Source organism: Macaca nemestrina, chromosome 9 (genome assembly GCF_043159975.1).
Source record: "Macaca nemestrina isolate mMacNem1 chromosome 9, mMacNem.hap1, whole genome shotgun sequence".
In the NCBI taxonomy this organism is placed as follows: domain Eukaryota; kingdom Metazoa; phylum Chordata; class Mammalia; order Primates; family Cercopithecidae; genus Macaca; species Macaca nemestrina.
In genome coordinates, this window is record NC_092133.1 from 111,615,538 (window position 1) to 111,632,416 (window position 16,879).

A 16,879-nucleotide genomic window follows, 5' to 3' on the forward strand; every position below is an offset into this window, starting at 1 on the left:
ATTTTGATGGACATAGTTTTTACATGGCCAGGTTTGCATGCGGAGGATCTATCGACGTTTTGGAAAGGAGCAACAATTTGCTCAAGAAAAACATGATAATGCTGTTTTAAAAAGCAAAAACAAAAACAAACAAACAAAAAACCCCACATCCAAGAAGCCAGAGTGTTCCTTCAGATGTTAAAAGGGGCATTCCCCCGAGCTCACAGGCAGCCGTGGGTGCTATTGTCTTGCAGTGTCACTTAATAGCGAGCTTAGACTTTTGTCATTTGGGTGGCTGTGCTTTTAAAAGCCCAGTGTAAAATGGCACACACACTGCATTTTTTTCCGAGCTGCAGGAGGCGGGGGCAGCGGGGGATAGTGCAGACTGTAGGGACACTGCCCTCCCAGCCAATCAGCGCTCGCCTGCTTGCCATCGCAAAGTTGTTAACCCCAGAGTCTTCTGGCTGTGCTGCCTCCTCTGCTTTTAATCTTCTGTGGATATTCCTCCGATTTCTCCCAAACGCCCATAGATCCTGGGGGAAGCCACCCCATTCGGCCTCCGATCATGGAAGAAAGTATTACTTTTTATTTACCAAACATTTTAAAGATGTTGGAAGATCCGTATGCTGCCTGGAGGCTGTTGTTTCTAGAGACACAAGTATCCAGCCTATATTGTTACAATTTTTTTTCAAGAACTGCCGTCTTCTTTGCCTGCACTAATGGTAAGTTTGTAATTTTCACCATTTATGTCATTCAGTCTTCGAAAGAGCCACCGGCTAAAAAGGATTTTCATTGTGTTTCTTCTAACAAAACCAATCTTTGTATTTTTCTTTAGCTTTGATCTCTGCACGTTCTACCTAATCTTGCTTGGTTAATTTTTACCAAGAGAAAAAAAAAATAGTTTTTTTTTCATTGTTAAAGCTAAATGTTTATAATATAAATTATACTTTAATTACTGTGAACTACAGAGGAACTCAGATATTTCAAGATGGACTTGTTTTGTGCCAGTAATGTTGGCAATGCCAAATATGTGCATATCCTCTTTATAAAAATTATGTCTTACCTAATTTGTCCAGGACTCAATTATCAGCAGGCAAACTATGGATATAGTTTTTTTTAAATGGACCTATTGTGGTTCTCTTGATAGATTACTTGGATACAAACTACAGAAAAGCTGCCCTTGGTATAATGAAGGTGGAGGTTGACATAACCGGGTTTATATTAAGTTATGGCTGTTACTAAATAGTGGATCTTTTATTTGCTGATCAGGTCTCAACTTGTAGTCTATGATATTATTTCTTTGAAGCTCTTCATTAGATAATCTTTGCAGATCTTGCTTATTTTTCTCCAATAAGGTACATTTGGGAGACATTTTGTAATTTTTGGCATTTTTCTAATTTTTTTTCTTTTTGCACACGGTGGGAGATCTTTTTTGTTTTGCATTGATCTGTGTTGGTGGCGCTGTAGTGCTCCTCAACAATTTATGTCAGTTTCACTAAAAGAAAAAAGGAAGAAAAAAAAGAGGTGGGGCAAGATTTGATCTATTCTCTTCTCCCTTTATTTTCTTAAAGAAAGTTCATTTTAGTCAGTGGAAATATTCAGTTGTGTTATTTAAATGTTTTCTGTGAACTGTGAACTGTGGTGAGAGCAGACATGTCGTCACAACCAGTCGAGGGAACATCAGGGACATGCATGCAGTTTGCAGTTGTTTTATCTGATCTGATTTATCATCTCTATATCACAATTATTCAATAATAAGCTGTCGATTTATCTTTTTAGTAACATTTTGTGTTTTCCTTATATTACAAAATTACATGTGTTAGTGTATTTTCAATTTAACCAAACATTTGAGTTTTAGTTCCTTCAACATTGTAAAAGTTGAATTTCATTTTGAACCTAGGGATTTCTTAAATAACTATTCTAAGTTTCTCCTGAGGTTTTTCTAATAAATAGTCATATAATAATTCCTACATTATTATTTGTTTCATGTTGAAATGATACTTCAACTGAATTTACAGATAGCCTTGTTTATAAAATAACAAATATTTTGGAATAAGATAATTTTTTAAGAATATGTGCACAGTTGCTTTTAACTTTAAAAATTTTGACGTTCACATATCTAAATGCAGGATTATATCTTTTCCATCTTTGTTCTTATTGAGAGTTATCTGATTAGAGAACATGGGATTTAGGCCCAAAGCCTCCCAAGAACAAAAATGTGTTACGATCTGACATAGGTTTTACTGGTCTCTGTAAATATTTTAGTTGTTTATGGAGATAGTAAGTGTGCCCTTAGTTCAAAAAGAAAGTGGAACAAATCAGTAACTGAACCCTAAAACATTTTTTTTTTTGCCACATAAAATAAAAACAACTGAAATAGTATACTAGACCACTTTTCCATAAGATTGAAGAGATTATTTTTTGAAAGAGTGAACATGTCAAGAATTATTATTTAGTGTGTTTATCCACTTTGAAATATGTAAATGCTCATTTCACTTTTTAATCATTTAACAGGTTGAAGTAAAAGGATGTGTGAAAATGGCTAAAAATAGTATTTCTGATTTTTGTGTCTCTATACTGTATCTACATAACCCTTTCCTTGAACTTCAAAAATAATTATGTATTATGCCCATATTTTGTTTATACTATGCTATAAAAATGTGAAAATGTTCACTGTCACATTTTAGCTATTCATAAAATGTAAATGCCCCATCAAAGCTGGTTTTTGACATTATAGATTATTTATAGAATGAAATACTGCAGGTGTAAATATATTATCTAACCCTCTGGTTATGCTGGAGAGTTTAGTTCTCTGAAGTTGATCTAGCAAATAAAATATACTTTCCAACACATGTATTGCTAAAATAGTCTGCTATTCAGAATGGTGATCATTTTTATTTTATTTAATCTCTGAAAACTAAACATGTGTATATAATGTAGCCCCCTTTTAAAAACAAACTGATGCTATGAAGTCCATATGTAGCTATGCAATGCTCTTTGTTCTCCTACATCATTGACTATTACATCATTGATTATGAAGTAACTATTACAGTTAAATCTTCACTTTTAAAAATCCTTCATATATATTTATATGACAGATAACATTTTATATGTGACTCTTACATCACTATGTATTTAAGGAGGTTGAAATCTATGAGAAAAAAACAATTCACTATTTTATATTATTCTCCATTTTAAAATCCACCTTGAGCTTCATTTTAACTCTTGATTCCTTGGACATTAATTTTTTTAATTGATAACATTTTTATAGAAATTTAGTTCATGAGCTTGGTGTGATTGTGATTAGAATTATAACAAATTTTCTTTACTAAAAACCTTTATGTATTAAATTTAGTAGATAGAGAACTAACTCAGTCTTTCATGGTAACAGTTGCTAGACCATGGACAATAAAAAATTATTTTTTAAAAATCCCAAAATGTCATTTTAGTCAACAGTTACATACTTATTTCTTTCTTGCACACCAATTTTATCAGATAATAGCAAGTAGCAAAATTTACTGTATCGTCATATCATTTTTCTCATCCTGCCCATCCCTCTGATGGAGGGAGGGGTTAATGAGTAGTGAAATAACCAAAAAACAGGTTGCAGAAAGCAGAAAGAAATCATGCCAAAGACATGGAGATCTGTAAATCAAACTCCAAACAATAAACCTCAGAAAAATGAACTTGAAATTATGGAGCTCGATCAATAACAGATAAACTGAAAATTACATTAAGACAATGTAATGACCCAATTCAATTTCCTAATTTATTAACTTACATTCATTAGTATTGTTAAAGACTGAGGAAGTTTCAGGTTAGCCAAACTCATTAGGTAATAGGTAATGGTAGAGTGAGGAAACAAAGGGAAGAAAGATTTAGAGATGTTAAGGTGACCAAACATAAAATGCTAAAAATAGTAGCCAGGGCTCATCTAATCTACCTTGGAATGAATTTTTTTAAAAGAAGAATATATAAATTAAAATTCTATCCTGTGAAATCACATACAATATAAACCTGAAATTGTCTGTTTCCAATTCTGCCCACTTCTTGTGCATATTTACCTCTGTTATTTGCTAGATGTGTTACTACTTTCCATAAGACGACACAGATACACTGCTGTCCTCAGCATGGTTTTGCAAAGGAAAACAAGAGGAAAATGATACACAAAATGTGTGTTTGTGTTAGGACTTTGCTTTTGATCTTTCCAAAATGATTATCAAATGGAGAATCTAAAAGGAAAGTAAAGCAGATGTATAATTTTATAAATATTTTTATGAAAAAGTTAAAAGTAGATTTTATACTTGATTTGCTCAACATTTGTTTTTATTTTTATTCGGGGGTTTGTTTATTCTAGATCCTCCCCCATCCATTATGTATCATTCTGAAAAGACGCTAGGGTGCAATATTAAGTAAAAGAGGCAAGGATTCCTGCTGTAATGGAGTCTACACTCCAACGTGGTTCAGAGTTCTAAAGACACTTTCAATCTAAAGTCTTAGATGTGTGAGGTTCCCAAAGGAAGGCCAAAAAATATTTTTAAAATTTAGATCTGTTTAAATAGGATTTGACAAGTGTTATTCCATTGAAGGACCATTATTCGGGCATCAAGTACTCACATATTGGGGTTGGAAGAGGATGTAGCCCTTAAGCTTTAGATATAACCCAAATAGATGCTACAGATGGTTGCCTAATACAAATTCCTATTGCAAAATGAGAAATAAAACTTTGACATATTGGCTAGAGAAAAGAGATGAAGAGAGGATCACTCTGGTAGTAGGAGTTTTGTGCATGTCCCTGTGGGATCCATTTGATGAAAACATTTTCTAAAACATGGTAGGGCCTCATTTTTCACATTTTGCTCACAGTATCATCAAATAAACATCAAGGTAAATATAAACTGTGAAGATGAAGCGGGGAAATAAAATTAGTACTGAAGTATTATATTAGAACTAAAATTTTTATTTTAGAACCTTCTGTAATAAGTTCTAATGGTATATATAACAGAAATTTTAAAAATAAAAACAGATATTTTAATTTATGAAAATAATATAATTAGACACTTAGCTAATGGTTAATTAGTTAAACATATCAGGTATGGAGCAGGAAAGTAAGACTGATGTTATTTCTATATAGATGAATTGGAGGAGAAGGAACTATTTATTAAGGAATCTCTATGTGGGTTAAGATGATCTCAGGAATAAAGTTACCAGATTATTGTGTCTTACAGCCAATTAATCTATAGTAGCTGGATGTGTTATATTATTTAGTTTGCTTTCATACTAACATAGAACCCTCCTGATAGTGGCATAAAAAATAAAGATATTTATTTTTTCAACTAAATGAATAATCAGGTGGCAAGTGAGTTCTAAGTTTGGTTCGATAGTGAGTTCTAGGTTTGGTTCAACAATGTTATTAAGTTCCTTTAACCTTTTACGTTGCCATAACATCAGCAATGTCTGTCCTCATAGTCACAAAGCGGCTGCTGCTGACCCAGGCATCATATCCTAATATTAAAATATCCAAAGTGAGGAGAGTTGCTCTTATTCATCTTGTTGTAAGGGAAGAAATCCTTTTTCAGAAGCTCCATAGCACAATGTTTCTTAGAGCTCATTGGCCAAGTTTGTAGGATGTGCTCACACCTAAACCACTCACTGACAAGGGGACTGAAATTACCAGGATTGGTTTAACTAGGGAAGATGCTTAGAAGGGTGAACACCTGCTTAATATTTACAGTTCAGTAAGGTTAGCACTTAATTGCTTTGCGTAAACTTGAACTGTTTTGTATAAACAGTCTTCAGTGATTAAAACATTAGTATCTGTTTTCTCAGTGGCCAGATATGTCACTCGTGGGCTAATTTTAAAAATAACAAAAACGACATTTGATTAGAGTTCACTATGTTCCAGTCTCTAGCCTAAATGCTACCTCTATCTCGTTAAATCCTCACACAAAATTAGGAGATAGGGCAATTATTATACCCCATTTGCAGTCAAGGAAACTGAGGCATAGAGAGGTTTATACCCCTGAGGCTAGGCCCATGTTACATAGAAATGAAAAAGCTAGGGTTTGAACTTGGGAAGTCTGAAATCAGAGCCTGTGTACTTACCTCCTCTTCTTTACTATCACATGAGATATTTGTAAAATTGGTGTTCTCTAACTGTTATTTTATTTTATTTTATTTTATTTTATTTTATTGAGGCCAAGTTTTGTTCTTGTCACCCAGGCTGAAGTGCAATGGCGCAATCTCAGCTCATTGCAACCTTCACCTCCTGGGTTCAAGCGATTCTCCTGCCTCAGCCTCCCAAGTAGCTGGGATTACAGGTGCCCGCCACCACACCCAGCTAATTTTTTTTGTATTTTTAGTAGAGACGGGATTTTACCGTGTTGGTCAGGCTGGTCTCGAACTCCTGATCTCAGGTGATCACCCACCTCGGCCTCCCAAAGTGCTAGGATTATAGGCATGAGCCACCGCGCCCAGCCTGACTTGTATTTTAAATGTGCTCTATGATATTACTGTTGAATCTTCTGGTTAATTTATTACTTTGTAAATCTAACGATGTTTTCCTAGAATGAGTAATTGGCCTTCTGATTTATCAGTCATATACAGATGAAATTTTGTATGTTGAATTTGCGTCCGATAGATTTGTACTTGTACATTACCTCCTCTCTTCAGGAACATCTCATGAAATTCTTTCACACTAATTTTTACAGGGAAAAGAAGATCAAAGCCTAGAGATTCAGTGAGGCCTTATTGAAGCGGGTAAATTCATGATTCATAACATTAGGTCCAGATGGAATATTGGCATCTATTTCACAATGTATAAGGCCAATTGTATGTACTGAAATGTTTCAGTCCTCATAACTTTGGCATATATGGAAGCTTTCACCTCTGGGACATTTTGAGGGGTTTTGTTGTACTCTAGATCAGTGGATCTCAAACTTTGGTGTGCCCTAGAATCACCTAGACGGCTTATTAAAACACAGATTGCCAGGCCCCCGCCACAAGAGTTACAGGTTCAACTGGCCTGTGGTGGGGCATGAGAACTGTCATTTCTAAGTTCGCAGATGATGAGATGCTGTTGGTCCAGGCAACAATATTTGAGAACACTGCTCTAGAGTATCAGATACTGTCTGCCATGATAAGTATTTTGGCTTTGAAGTATGGATTGTAAACTTTGAAAGGGTGTCATTTAATATTTGGCAAAAGAAATTAATAAATAGGATGGTCAGGGTAGGCTGATTGAAAAGGTGAAAGCTGAGCAAAGACTTGAAAGAGGCATTTTTTTTTTTTTTTTTTTTTTTTTTTTTTTTTTTTTGAGATGGCGTCTCCCTCTGCTGCCCAGGCTGAAGTGCAGTGGTGCCATCTTGGCTCACTGCAACCTCTGCCTCCTGGTTTCAAGCAGTTCTCCTGCCTCAGCCTTCCTGAGTAGCTGGGACTACAGCGCCACCCCACCCAGCTAATTTATGTGTGTGTGTGTGTGTATTTAGTAGAGACGAGGTTTCACCATGTTGGCCAGGCTGGTCTCGAACTCTTGACCTCAGGTGATCCACCCGCTCGATCTCCCAAAGTGCTGGGATTACAGTCATGAGCCACCACGCTTGGCCATGGAGGATTCTCCTTATACTTTAGCGTTAATATCACATTTAAAATTTACTTGCCAATGATTCATGAATGTATTTTTAACTTTTTAAAATAGCACTCATACTTTACAAATGATTTTTTTCAAAGTAGGTAAAAGTAGAGTTTAGTTTTGCTCAATATCAAGGTCCATCGGTGAAAGACCTGAATCTGTGTCATTTTGCTGTTCTTCTCAAGATTTTATTCCACCAACCACCAATGCCCCATATTCACTAGTAGGACATAGTATCCATGAGACTGAGAAAGGGAGGCTGCCATGCCAATGACCTATATTTAGCTCTGAAACTCAGGCCACTGCTCCAATCCACTGGAAACTCTCCATCCTCCAAGATAGAGGTCACAATCCCCAGTTGAAAAACACTGCAACATGCCAAAGAATGAAGAGGACCATTTCCAAGAGTTTAATTGCTTTGTGTTTCCATTATTAAGCTATGAGACTTCAGAAATTTTTAATTCTGAAGGTGTTCGTTCATTTTTCAAGAAACAAATTGCCAACCTAAATGAGGGAGGAAAAAATCAGCAAATTCCATGTCCTTTCTATCCTCAGAAGCCATTATAAGCTTCAAGCCATCCTTCCATACCATTGGAGGTCTTCTTAAGAAGCTGGTATGAAGTATCCTGAAGAGGCATAAGTAGTAAGTTTGGGCTAGTGTGGTCTAGTATTAAAAAGAGTCATTCAGCACCTATTTAATAGTAGACTCAGATCATTTAAAATTGCCTAAAACTCCACAACTGTGCTGTCCAATACAGTACTCACTAGTAACATGTGACTATGTGTATTTAAATTTGAATTCATTTAAATTTTAAAGTTCATTTTCCCAGTCACACTATCCACATTTCAGTTGGTCCATAGCTACACCCAGGTAGTGACTACCATATTGGACAGCACAGATTTATAGCACATTTCCATGACTGCCCAAAGCTCTATTGAACAGTCCTGGTCTAGAATGATCCTGGGTCCTTCAGATCATGTGAGGCTCACACTCTTGCGCCAGTGGTTCTCAACTCTGCCTGTATGGAAAATCACCCAGAAACTTAAAAACAAAATGTCTATGCCCTACCCTAAAAAGTTCTGGTTTAGTTGGACTGGATGGGATCTGGAAAGAAGAATTTTCCAAAGTTGTCCATGGGATCGTAGCAGTCAGGGTTGAGAATTACTAAGTTATACAGACAGGCTGACGGCTATTGAAGCAAGCCACTAAACCAAAAACTTGGGGGAGGTTTTTGTAGACTTGCCAGGCTACTTCTCATCTCCATCTTTCAAAACCTACAATCCATCTCCTAGAAGGTGAGGGAGGCCCAGACCTAAATAAAGATTAACGACGTTGAAACCAGTTCTGTGGAGTGAAGCAATAAACTGACTGCCTAATGAACATAAACTTTTGCTGGAAGAAAACCAGCCCTGTAACTCCTCTTCAGTTATGATGCCCTTCAGAGTGAGTTTTATATTATTGAAAGGCTATTCAGAAGTTAATTCTAGTCTTTAAAATATATATAAAAAGTTTTAAAATTATATATTCAAAGTAGTAGTTCTCCATTATGTTTTAAAATTTAGTATACAAATCTTATCACATTCATAAATCTTGCAACTTTTAGAAATCATGATCCTTTAAATAATATCTGGTCTTATCTGTAGCATGACTTAATTAAACACCTTCCAAATTTTAACACTGAATTTATAAATTTCGTACATATAATTGCCTTCTTTAGTACTTTGTCAACATTTTCAAGAAGCTAAAATCTTACAGATCTAATAATTTAACTTCCAAACATGGTAACTCTTAAGTTCGTTCTAATGTTTCAATAACACAATAAACTTAGTAAGAATTCTGCTTGAAAGTCTAATAGGCTGACCTCCTATTCCATTAGGTCAAGTGTTCTTAAATAGTACAATTACTTACACTAAAAAAAATATTGCAGTACTTTCGACGGCACATTCTAAATCGTTCTGGAGTTAAAATATGCTTACCTGTTAAAAGAACCGTTATGACCTACCCAAACAATTTGGGGTGTTACCTTCACCAGTGAATTTTTTGGTCTGCCTTCTTAGCTTGTTCAAATTTTTTGACGAATAGTGGTTTTGGTTTGAATACAACTAGATCCTTGTCTGAGACACTGATGGGGTGTACTGAGCCTTATTTATATTTACTGGTTTTTTTATATTAAAAAAAAGATATTCTGAAGGCCTACTTGTCTTAGATATTGAGTCATATCATTACTTATTTTCAAGTCAGGTTAGAATCTATGGCTACGTCAGTTGAAAAATACCTGGATTTTGCACTTCCTATCCTTTTAGAATATGTAGCTGTCTTTTATCTCTAAATCTACACACCTTTGAACGTGGCAGAATGTCATATTCTTCCACATTGTCTCATAGGGCAATCAACTCTTCCAGATATTTCTGCTCCTTGACTGACTGAATTTCTCTCATTGCTTTGTCTGGCTATGTGGTCACAAGTTCCAATGTTATTCTATTGACAAGGTTTTTTAGCTTCCAGAATAGCTGACCAGAGCCTCTCCATCCACATTTCTATTGCAGACATTAGGAGAACACTTAAAGTACACGGCTTTGTCTGATCTGTTCCGAGTTCCTAACTTTGCCCTTTACTACCAAGTGTCCAGGCCCTCAGTTTCTTCTTCTATCAAACAAGGTAATATTACTTAACCTCACATGGCTGTTGTGAGAACTCAATGAGTTAGTGCATCTAAAGTGCCTTGAATAGTGCCAGACTTGCCATAAGTACTCAAGATGTGCTCTAAGTTCTGTATTTCTTAGGCAAACCTGATATCAGAGATCAAAATGGGCCTTACACAGTGCTATGGGAATTTAAAAGATCATCCCATTCAGGAGTATGGATTTTGCAGTATTAAAGATGCTCGCTGGAATAGATCATTATCTTCTCCAAGTACTCTATTAATGAGTCAGATAGAATATAAGGTTTATTATCTGCTTTTCTTTCATTAAATAAATCTTTATTGAATTTCTACTACATTAAAAAAAAAAAAAAACAAAAAACTGCCATGAGCCATAAAGAAGAAGGTAGTTTTGACTGGAACCTCGAAGGATGGGTAGACTTTCAGCATATAAAAATTGAGAGAAGACCTTCCAGGTAGACAAAGCAGTGTGGGCACATGCAAGGATGGAAGAACACACATGACTTTGGGAAACGCAGCTAGAAGTCAGTGCAGATAGAGAGTAAGCTATGATGTGCAGAGGTTAGACACTGGGAGAGATAGGTCCATGAGAGTAGCTCGGACTAACACAGCGAGGGTTTGGAATCCCAAGCTGGGGAACGTAGAAATCAGGCATTGCCCAGAGAACACCAGTTCAAATGCTTGTGTCAATTGCCAGAAAATGATGAAGGGATAAATAAAGAAGGAACTACTTCTTTCTTTTATTTGTCTGTTAACCCATGTGGCATTGTGGAGGAAAACTCCAACAGTCTGGGTCTCTTGCCAGGTAAGTTTTGATAGGGAGAGTAAAGAGAAGTAGTAAAGGTTGGAAGTTTCGGACGATTTTCGGTAAGTGTGGACACTGGACAGCAGGGGGCAGCATAAGGGCACCAAAAAGTTGAAAGATGCAGAAGACATTAGCTTATGTAACATTTCCTGACAATTATGAGTTTACATTTATAAGGCTACTTATATTAGTAACTTAGCATTCTTCTCCCAGAAATGAACAGAGATTGACAGAGAAAAGAAGAAAAATAACAGTTGCACTATATTAGGCTGGCTAACAGCAGAATGGCACTGCTGTTTATTTGAGAGGATAGAAACAGGCAGCTGTCTGCTTATTATTTCCTTTCAAATAAATACAAACTCAGAATTCAATGCAAATGTGTACATTTCAATTGGAAAACACACCTTTATATGACTTCACGATTTTGCATTTTTTAAAATACATTTATTCGGCTGTACTGTATTCACAAGTTTTCCTAGTGAAAAAGTGGGGAAACTTGAAAAAATATATATAATTTTAAAATAAATTGAAAGTTTAATATACATGTTATTTTATATGCCAAATATATGGAATTGTAAATTTTGAATTTTTATGATTATGAAATTTTCTGGACTTTTAAATAACTTTTTTTCTTTATGTCTAAAATTCAAAACTATCTATATTTAATCAGATTTTTTTAGTGAAATTCATCTCTTACTAACCTTTTTAAAAGTTTCTTCAGCTTATTGTTTTAAAAAAGTTTGGGGCCGGGCACAGTGGCTCATGCCAGTCTTTACATTAATAAGAATAGCATAAGGCTGGGCACGGTGGCTTATACCAGTAATCCCAGCACTTTGGGAGGCCAAGGCAGGCAGATCACTTGAGGTCAGGAGTTTGAGACCAGCCTGGCCAACATGGTGAAACCTCTACTAAAAATACAAAATTTAGCCAGCTGTGGTGGCTAGCACCTGTAATCCCAGCTATTCGGGAGGCTGAGGCAGGAGAACTGCTTGAACCCAGGAGCCGGAAGTTGTAGTGAGCCATGATCGTGCCGCTGCACTCAAGCCTGGGCAACAGAGCAAGACTCTTTCTCAAAAAATTAAAAATAAATTAATACATACATACATACATAGTTTGGATGGTTAGTGATATTAAGAGTGGAAAACTGGAAAGTTCCACGTAGATTTTTTTGAGCTCTGGAATTTGCCATAGCAAAAGCTGCATTATACTCACCTGAAATCTCTCTCTCTCCAATTTGTGAGGAAGATGGTAGCACACTGCTTCATACCTTCACGCTTAAGGAGAAATCTCTCTGTGTTCCTTCATGATTCTTTCAATGTCTGTCACACGTTTGAAGGTTGTGATCACTGTGTGGGTTGCACTTTGTGTGCTGCTTTTGTTCTCTTATTTTGCTTTTTTATATATACTTCTTCGCATGTATTATATAATACCTCATATTTATCACTTTAAATGGCCAAATAAATTGGTGGCAGACTATTCTTATGATTATTGAATACTGATTTCCGGTTTTACTAAGGAAAATCTGAAACAATGAATACATTTGGGGATTAAGCTGGTTAACATGAAACTTTATTCTTCAATATCATAATTGAAAATAAATTACTCTGTAAAGTAACTTCATGAAAAATTACCTATATTTTTCATTGTAATCATTTGTAAATCTGGGCATATAAAGATATCAAATTATTTAAAATGTTACCTTTCAAACCAGAGTTTACAAGCAGGGTGTGCCTGCTTGTGTTTATAAGAAGTAAGTTCACTAAGGGCAAGAACAACATTTTCTTTTATATTTCCCCTGGCATATAGTACAATGCTTTTGCACAGAGGTGGGGCCCAATAAACAAAACAAGGTTAGGAAAAACTTATTAAAGCATCATACGAAACATAAACATGTTTTGTAATGTAGATTTAAAAGTACTCTTGTTGTTGTTTTTAGGCTGAGTTTCGCTCTTGTTGCCCAGGCTGGAGTGCTGTGGCATGGTCTCAGCTCACTGCAACCTCCTCTTCCCGGGTTCAAGCGATTCTCCTGCCTCAGCCTCCCAAGTAGCTGAGATTACAGGCATGTGCCACCACGCCATGCTAATTGCATATTTTTAATAGAGACGGGGTTTCCATGTTGGTCAGGCTGCTCTCGAACTCCTGACCTCAGGTGATCTACCCATCTCGGACCCCCAAAGTGCTGGGATTACAGGTGTGAGCCACCACACCCGTCCCTTTTTTTTTTTTTTTTTCCTTGAGACGGAGTCTCCCTCTGTTGCCTGGGCTGGAGTGGTGCAGTGGCATGATCTTGGCTCACTGTAACCTCTGCCTCCCGAGTTCAAGCGATTCTCCTGCCTCAGCCCCCAAGTAGCTGGGATTACAGGTATACACCACCATGCCTAGTCAATTCCCTTTTTTTTTTTTTTTTTTTTTTTTCAGTAGAGACAGGGGTTTCACCATGTTGGCCAGGCTGGTCTGGAACTCCTAACCTCAAATGATTCACCTGCCTCAGCTTCCCAAAGTGCTAGGATTACATGCATGAACCACTGTCCCCGGCCTAAATGTACTCTTCATACTTCCGTCATATGTTTCAAATAGTTAAACTGGTTAAAGTGAGACTGTTATTGTTCTTGTTGTTGTTGGTATTTTTCTCAGTGCCTGAATAAGACTGTGTTAATTATTTTCTTACATAGAAATTCTCCTCACTTTCTAGTGAAACTATCAGACTAATTGCAGATCTTTTATTACTAGAAGGTTATTTTGATCTGCTTTAGCCTTTATTCTAAAGTTTGCATCTTTTCATATTAATTCTGAATCCTTGGTATCTAGTTTTAGTAACATATTTGTAAACAACACTGATTCCTGAAATCACATTTGACCACACTTAAGGCAGAGCTATTTCCACTAACGACCCTATAAGAACATTTTGTTTAAGTGTCAAGTGTCACCAATTACTAACTAATAGGCCATAACCTCTCTGACTCAGTGATTGAAATTACGTTCCCTAGGGCATATCTTCCAGAACTTTTTCTCTTATACTCCTCTTAAGTGCTTTTTTTTACTATGTAAACCAGGGGTATCCACTCTTTTGGCTACCGTGGGCCACATTGGAAGAAGCAGAATTGTCTTGAGCCATAAAATATACAAACGCTAGCTGATGAGCTATTTTTTTAAAATCGCAAAAACATTCTCGTAATATGTTAAGAAAGTTTATGAATTTGTGCTGGGCTGCATTCAAAGCTGTCCTGGGCTGCATGTGTCCCACAGGCCACAAGTTGGAAGGTTGCAGGTTGGACGAGCTTGATAAATATATAGTTAGAAAATACTAAAGGCATAGTTTCTTTAGAAATCACATGTCTCAAAGTAAATTATCTTTGAGAGTTGAAAGAGCTGGGAAGGGTCGAGTCTTTTCAAAGCTGAGGAGATAGAAGCCCAGGGAGATTAACATCAAGATCATTCAACTAGGTGAGCCAGGATTGAAACTTACATTTTTTTTAAATAAAAGCTTGCAAATAACTACGTAATACAGTTAAGGTAACCTAGCATGGATTAATTTTTAATTCATTGATGACTAATTATAAACATGTCACATGGCTTAAAAAAATTTTTGCTTTTTAAAAATACCCTTAGTAACCAACATGATGGGGACGGGCACAGTTGCTCATGCCTGTAAGCCCAGCGCTTTGGGAGGCTGAGGTAGGCAGATCACCTAAGGACAAGAGTTTGAGACCAGCCTGGCCAACATGGCGAAACCCCATCTCTACTAAAAATATAAAACTTAGCTGGGTGTGCTGGTGGGCACCTGTAATCCTATCTACTTGGGAGGCTAAGGTAAGAGAATCACTTGAACCCGGGAGACACAGGTTGCAGTGAGCTGAGATCACACCATTGCACTCTAGCCTGGGTGACAAGAGTGAAGCTCCATCTCAAAAAAAAAAAAAAAGAAAAAAAAAAAAACCAACATAATGGACACAATACTATTATAAAATGAGACTTTTTCTCTGCACATAAAAGGGTTTTGTTTTTTATTCCCACTGAGAATTAAGAAAAAGAGAATATTTTAAGAAAGACCATTATACAGAGGATAGTTCAAAATTCATACTGAAGAGCTATTGCTTTTCAAGTAGATTGTGCAAGTTTAGCTATTTGAAAAAGCACAGTTATTGGAACAACTCAAGAAAACAAAGGCAAAAAGAGTTCTGTTACGACAGAAGAAGGGAAACTATATATTGGAAATACACACAATAGCGTCCCCTACAAGCCTGGTGTAAAGAAGCTTATATATACATGTGTGTGCACACTAGTATTTTTGTGAATTGAAAGAGAAAGGATAGGGTTTGAGAATTTATTTAAGAAGGAACGCTTTTTTAAAAATTCAGAATAGCATTTCTTTCTCTTAAAGGTCTAGGTTTTTAGTATTTTTGTTCAAGGGAAAGAATGACTGACAGCTAGTATAAACCCAGCTTAGCATTTATGTTAAAATGAAGGTAATTAGAACCTGGCTCAGAATACTCAGGGGCAACTGACTTTCTACCCTACACTGAAAATTATTCCTTACTCTTTCTTCAAGAAAAAATGGGCTGGGCATGGTAGCTCAAGCTTATGGTCCCAGCACTTTGGGAGGTCAAGGCAGGCAGATCCCTTGAGCTCAAGAGTTCGAGACAAGCTTGGGCAACATGGTGAAAATACAAAATTTTCTCTGCAAAAAATACAAAAATTAGCCAGGTGTGGTGGCACATGCCCGTAGTCCCAGGTACTCGGGAGGCTGAGGTGGGATGATTGCCTGAGCCTGGGAGATCAAGGTTGCAGTGAGCCGAGATTGTGCCACTGCACTCTAGCCCAGGTGACAGAGTGAAACCCTGTCTCAGAAAACAGAAGACAAGAAAGAAAGAAAGGGAGAGAGAGGGAGAGAGAGAGAAGGAGGGAGAGAGAGAGAAGGAGGGAGGGAGGGAGGGAGAGAGGGAGGGAGGAAGAAAGGAAGGAAGGAAGGAAGGAAGGAAGGAAGGAAGGAAGGAAGGAAGGAAGGAAGGAAGGAAGGAGAAAAATGCAAGACTGGGCATGGTGGCTCACGCCTGTAATCCCAGCACCTTGGGAGGCCAAGATGGGTGGATTGCTTGAGTCCAGAGTTAGAGACCAGCCTGGGCAACATGGTGAAAACTCATCTCTACTAAAAATACAAAAATCTAGCAGGGTGTGGTGGCATGCACCTGCAGTCCCAGCTATTTGAGAGGCCAAGGTGGGAGGTTGGCTTGAGTCTGGGAGGTAGAGGTTGCAGTGAGCTGAGATTGCACCACTGCACTCCAGCCTGGGCAATAGAGCCAGACCCTGTCACACACACAAAAAAAAAGAAATAGAAAGAAGGAAGGAAGGAAGGAAGGAAGGAAGGAAGGAAGGAAGGAAGGAAGGAAGGAAGGAAGGAGAAAATGCAGTTCAGGTGACAGAGCAAAACCCTGCCTCAAAAAAGAAGAAGGAGGAGGAGGAGGAGGAGGAGGAAGAAGAAAAATGCTCAGCTTTTTTGTGAAATAATAATAATAATGGCAATGTCTAATACTTATTGAAATCTTATTATAATGACTGGTGCTGAAGCTATCTTATAAGATTTTGTGGCCAGGCTCAGTGGCTCACACCTGTAGTCCTAGCACTTTGGGAGGCCGAGGCAGGCAGATCACCTGAGGTCAGGAGTTCAAGACCAGCCTGACCAACAGGCAGAAACCTCATCTCTATTAAAAATACAAAATTAGTCGGGCGAGGTGGTGCATGCCTGTAATCCTAGCTACTCAGGAGGCTGAGGCAGGAGCATCGCTTGAACCTGGGAGGCAGAGG

At 37.2% G+C, this 16,879-nt stretch overlaps 1 protein-coding gene across 2 annotated transcripts in view; it reads left to right on the forward strand.

Annotated features, from left to right (window-relative positions):
- The first annotated feature begins 418 nt into the window (after positions 1-418).
- The window catches only part of LOC105479928 (enhancer of polycomb homolog 1), a 113,299-nt gene continuing 96,838 nt past the window's right edge, over positions 419-16,879 (forward strand). The window contains exon 1 of one of the 2 annotated variants that reach the window (XM_011738263.2): positions 419-701. In XM_011738263.2, coding sequence (XP_011736565.1) covers positions 699-701 — 3 coding nt within the window. In that variant the 5' untranslated portion in view covers positions 419-698. The remainder of the gene's footprint in view (positions 702-16,879) is intronic. The other variant, XM_011738265.3, reaches the window with a different exon arrangement.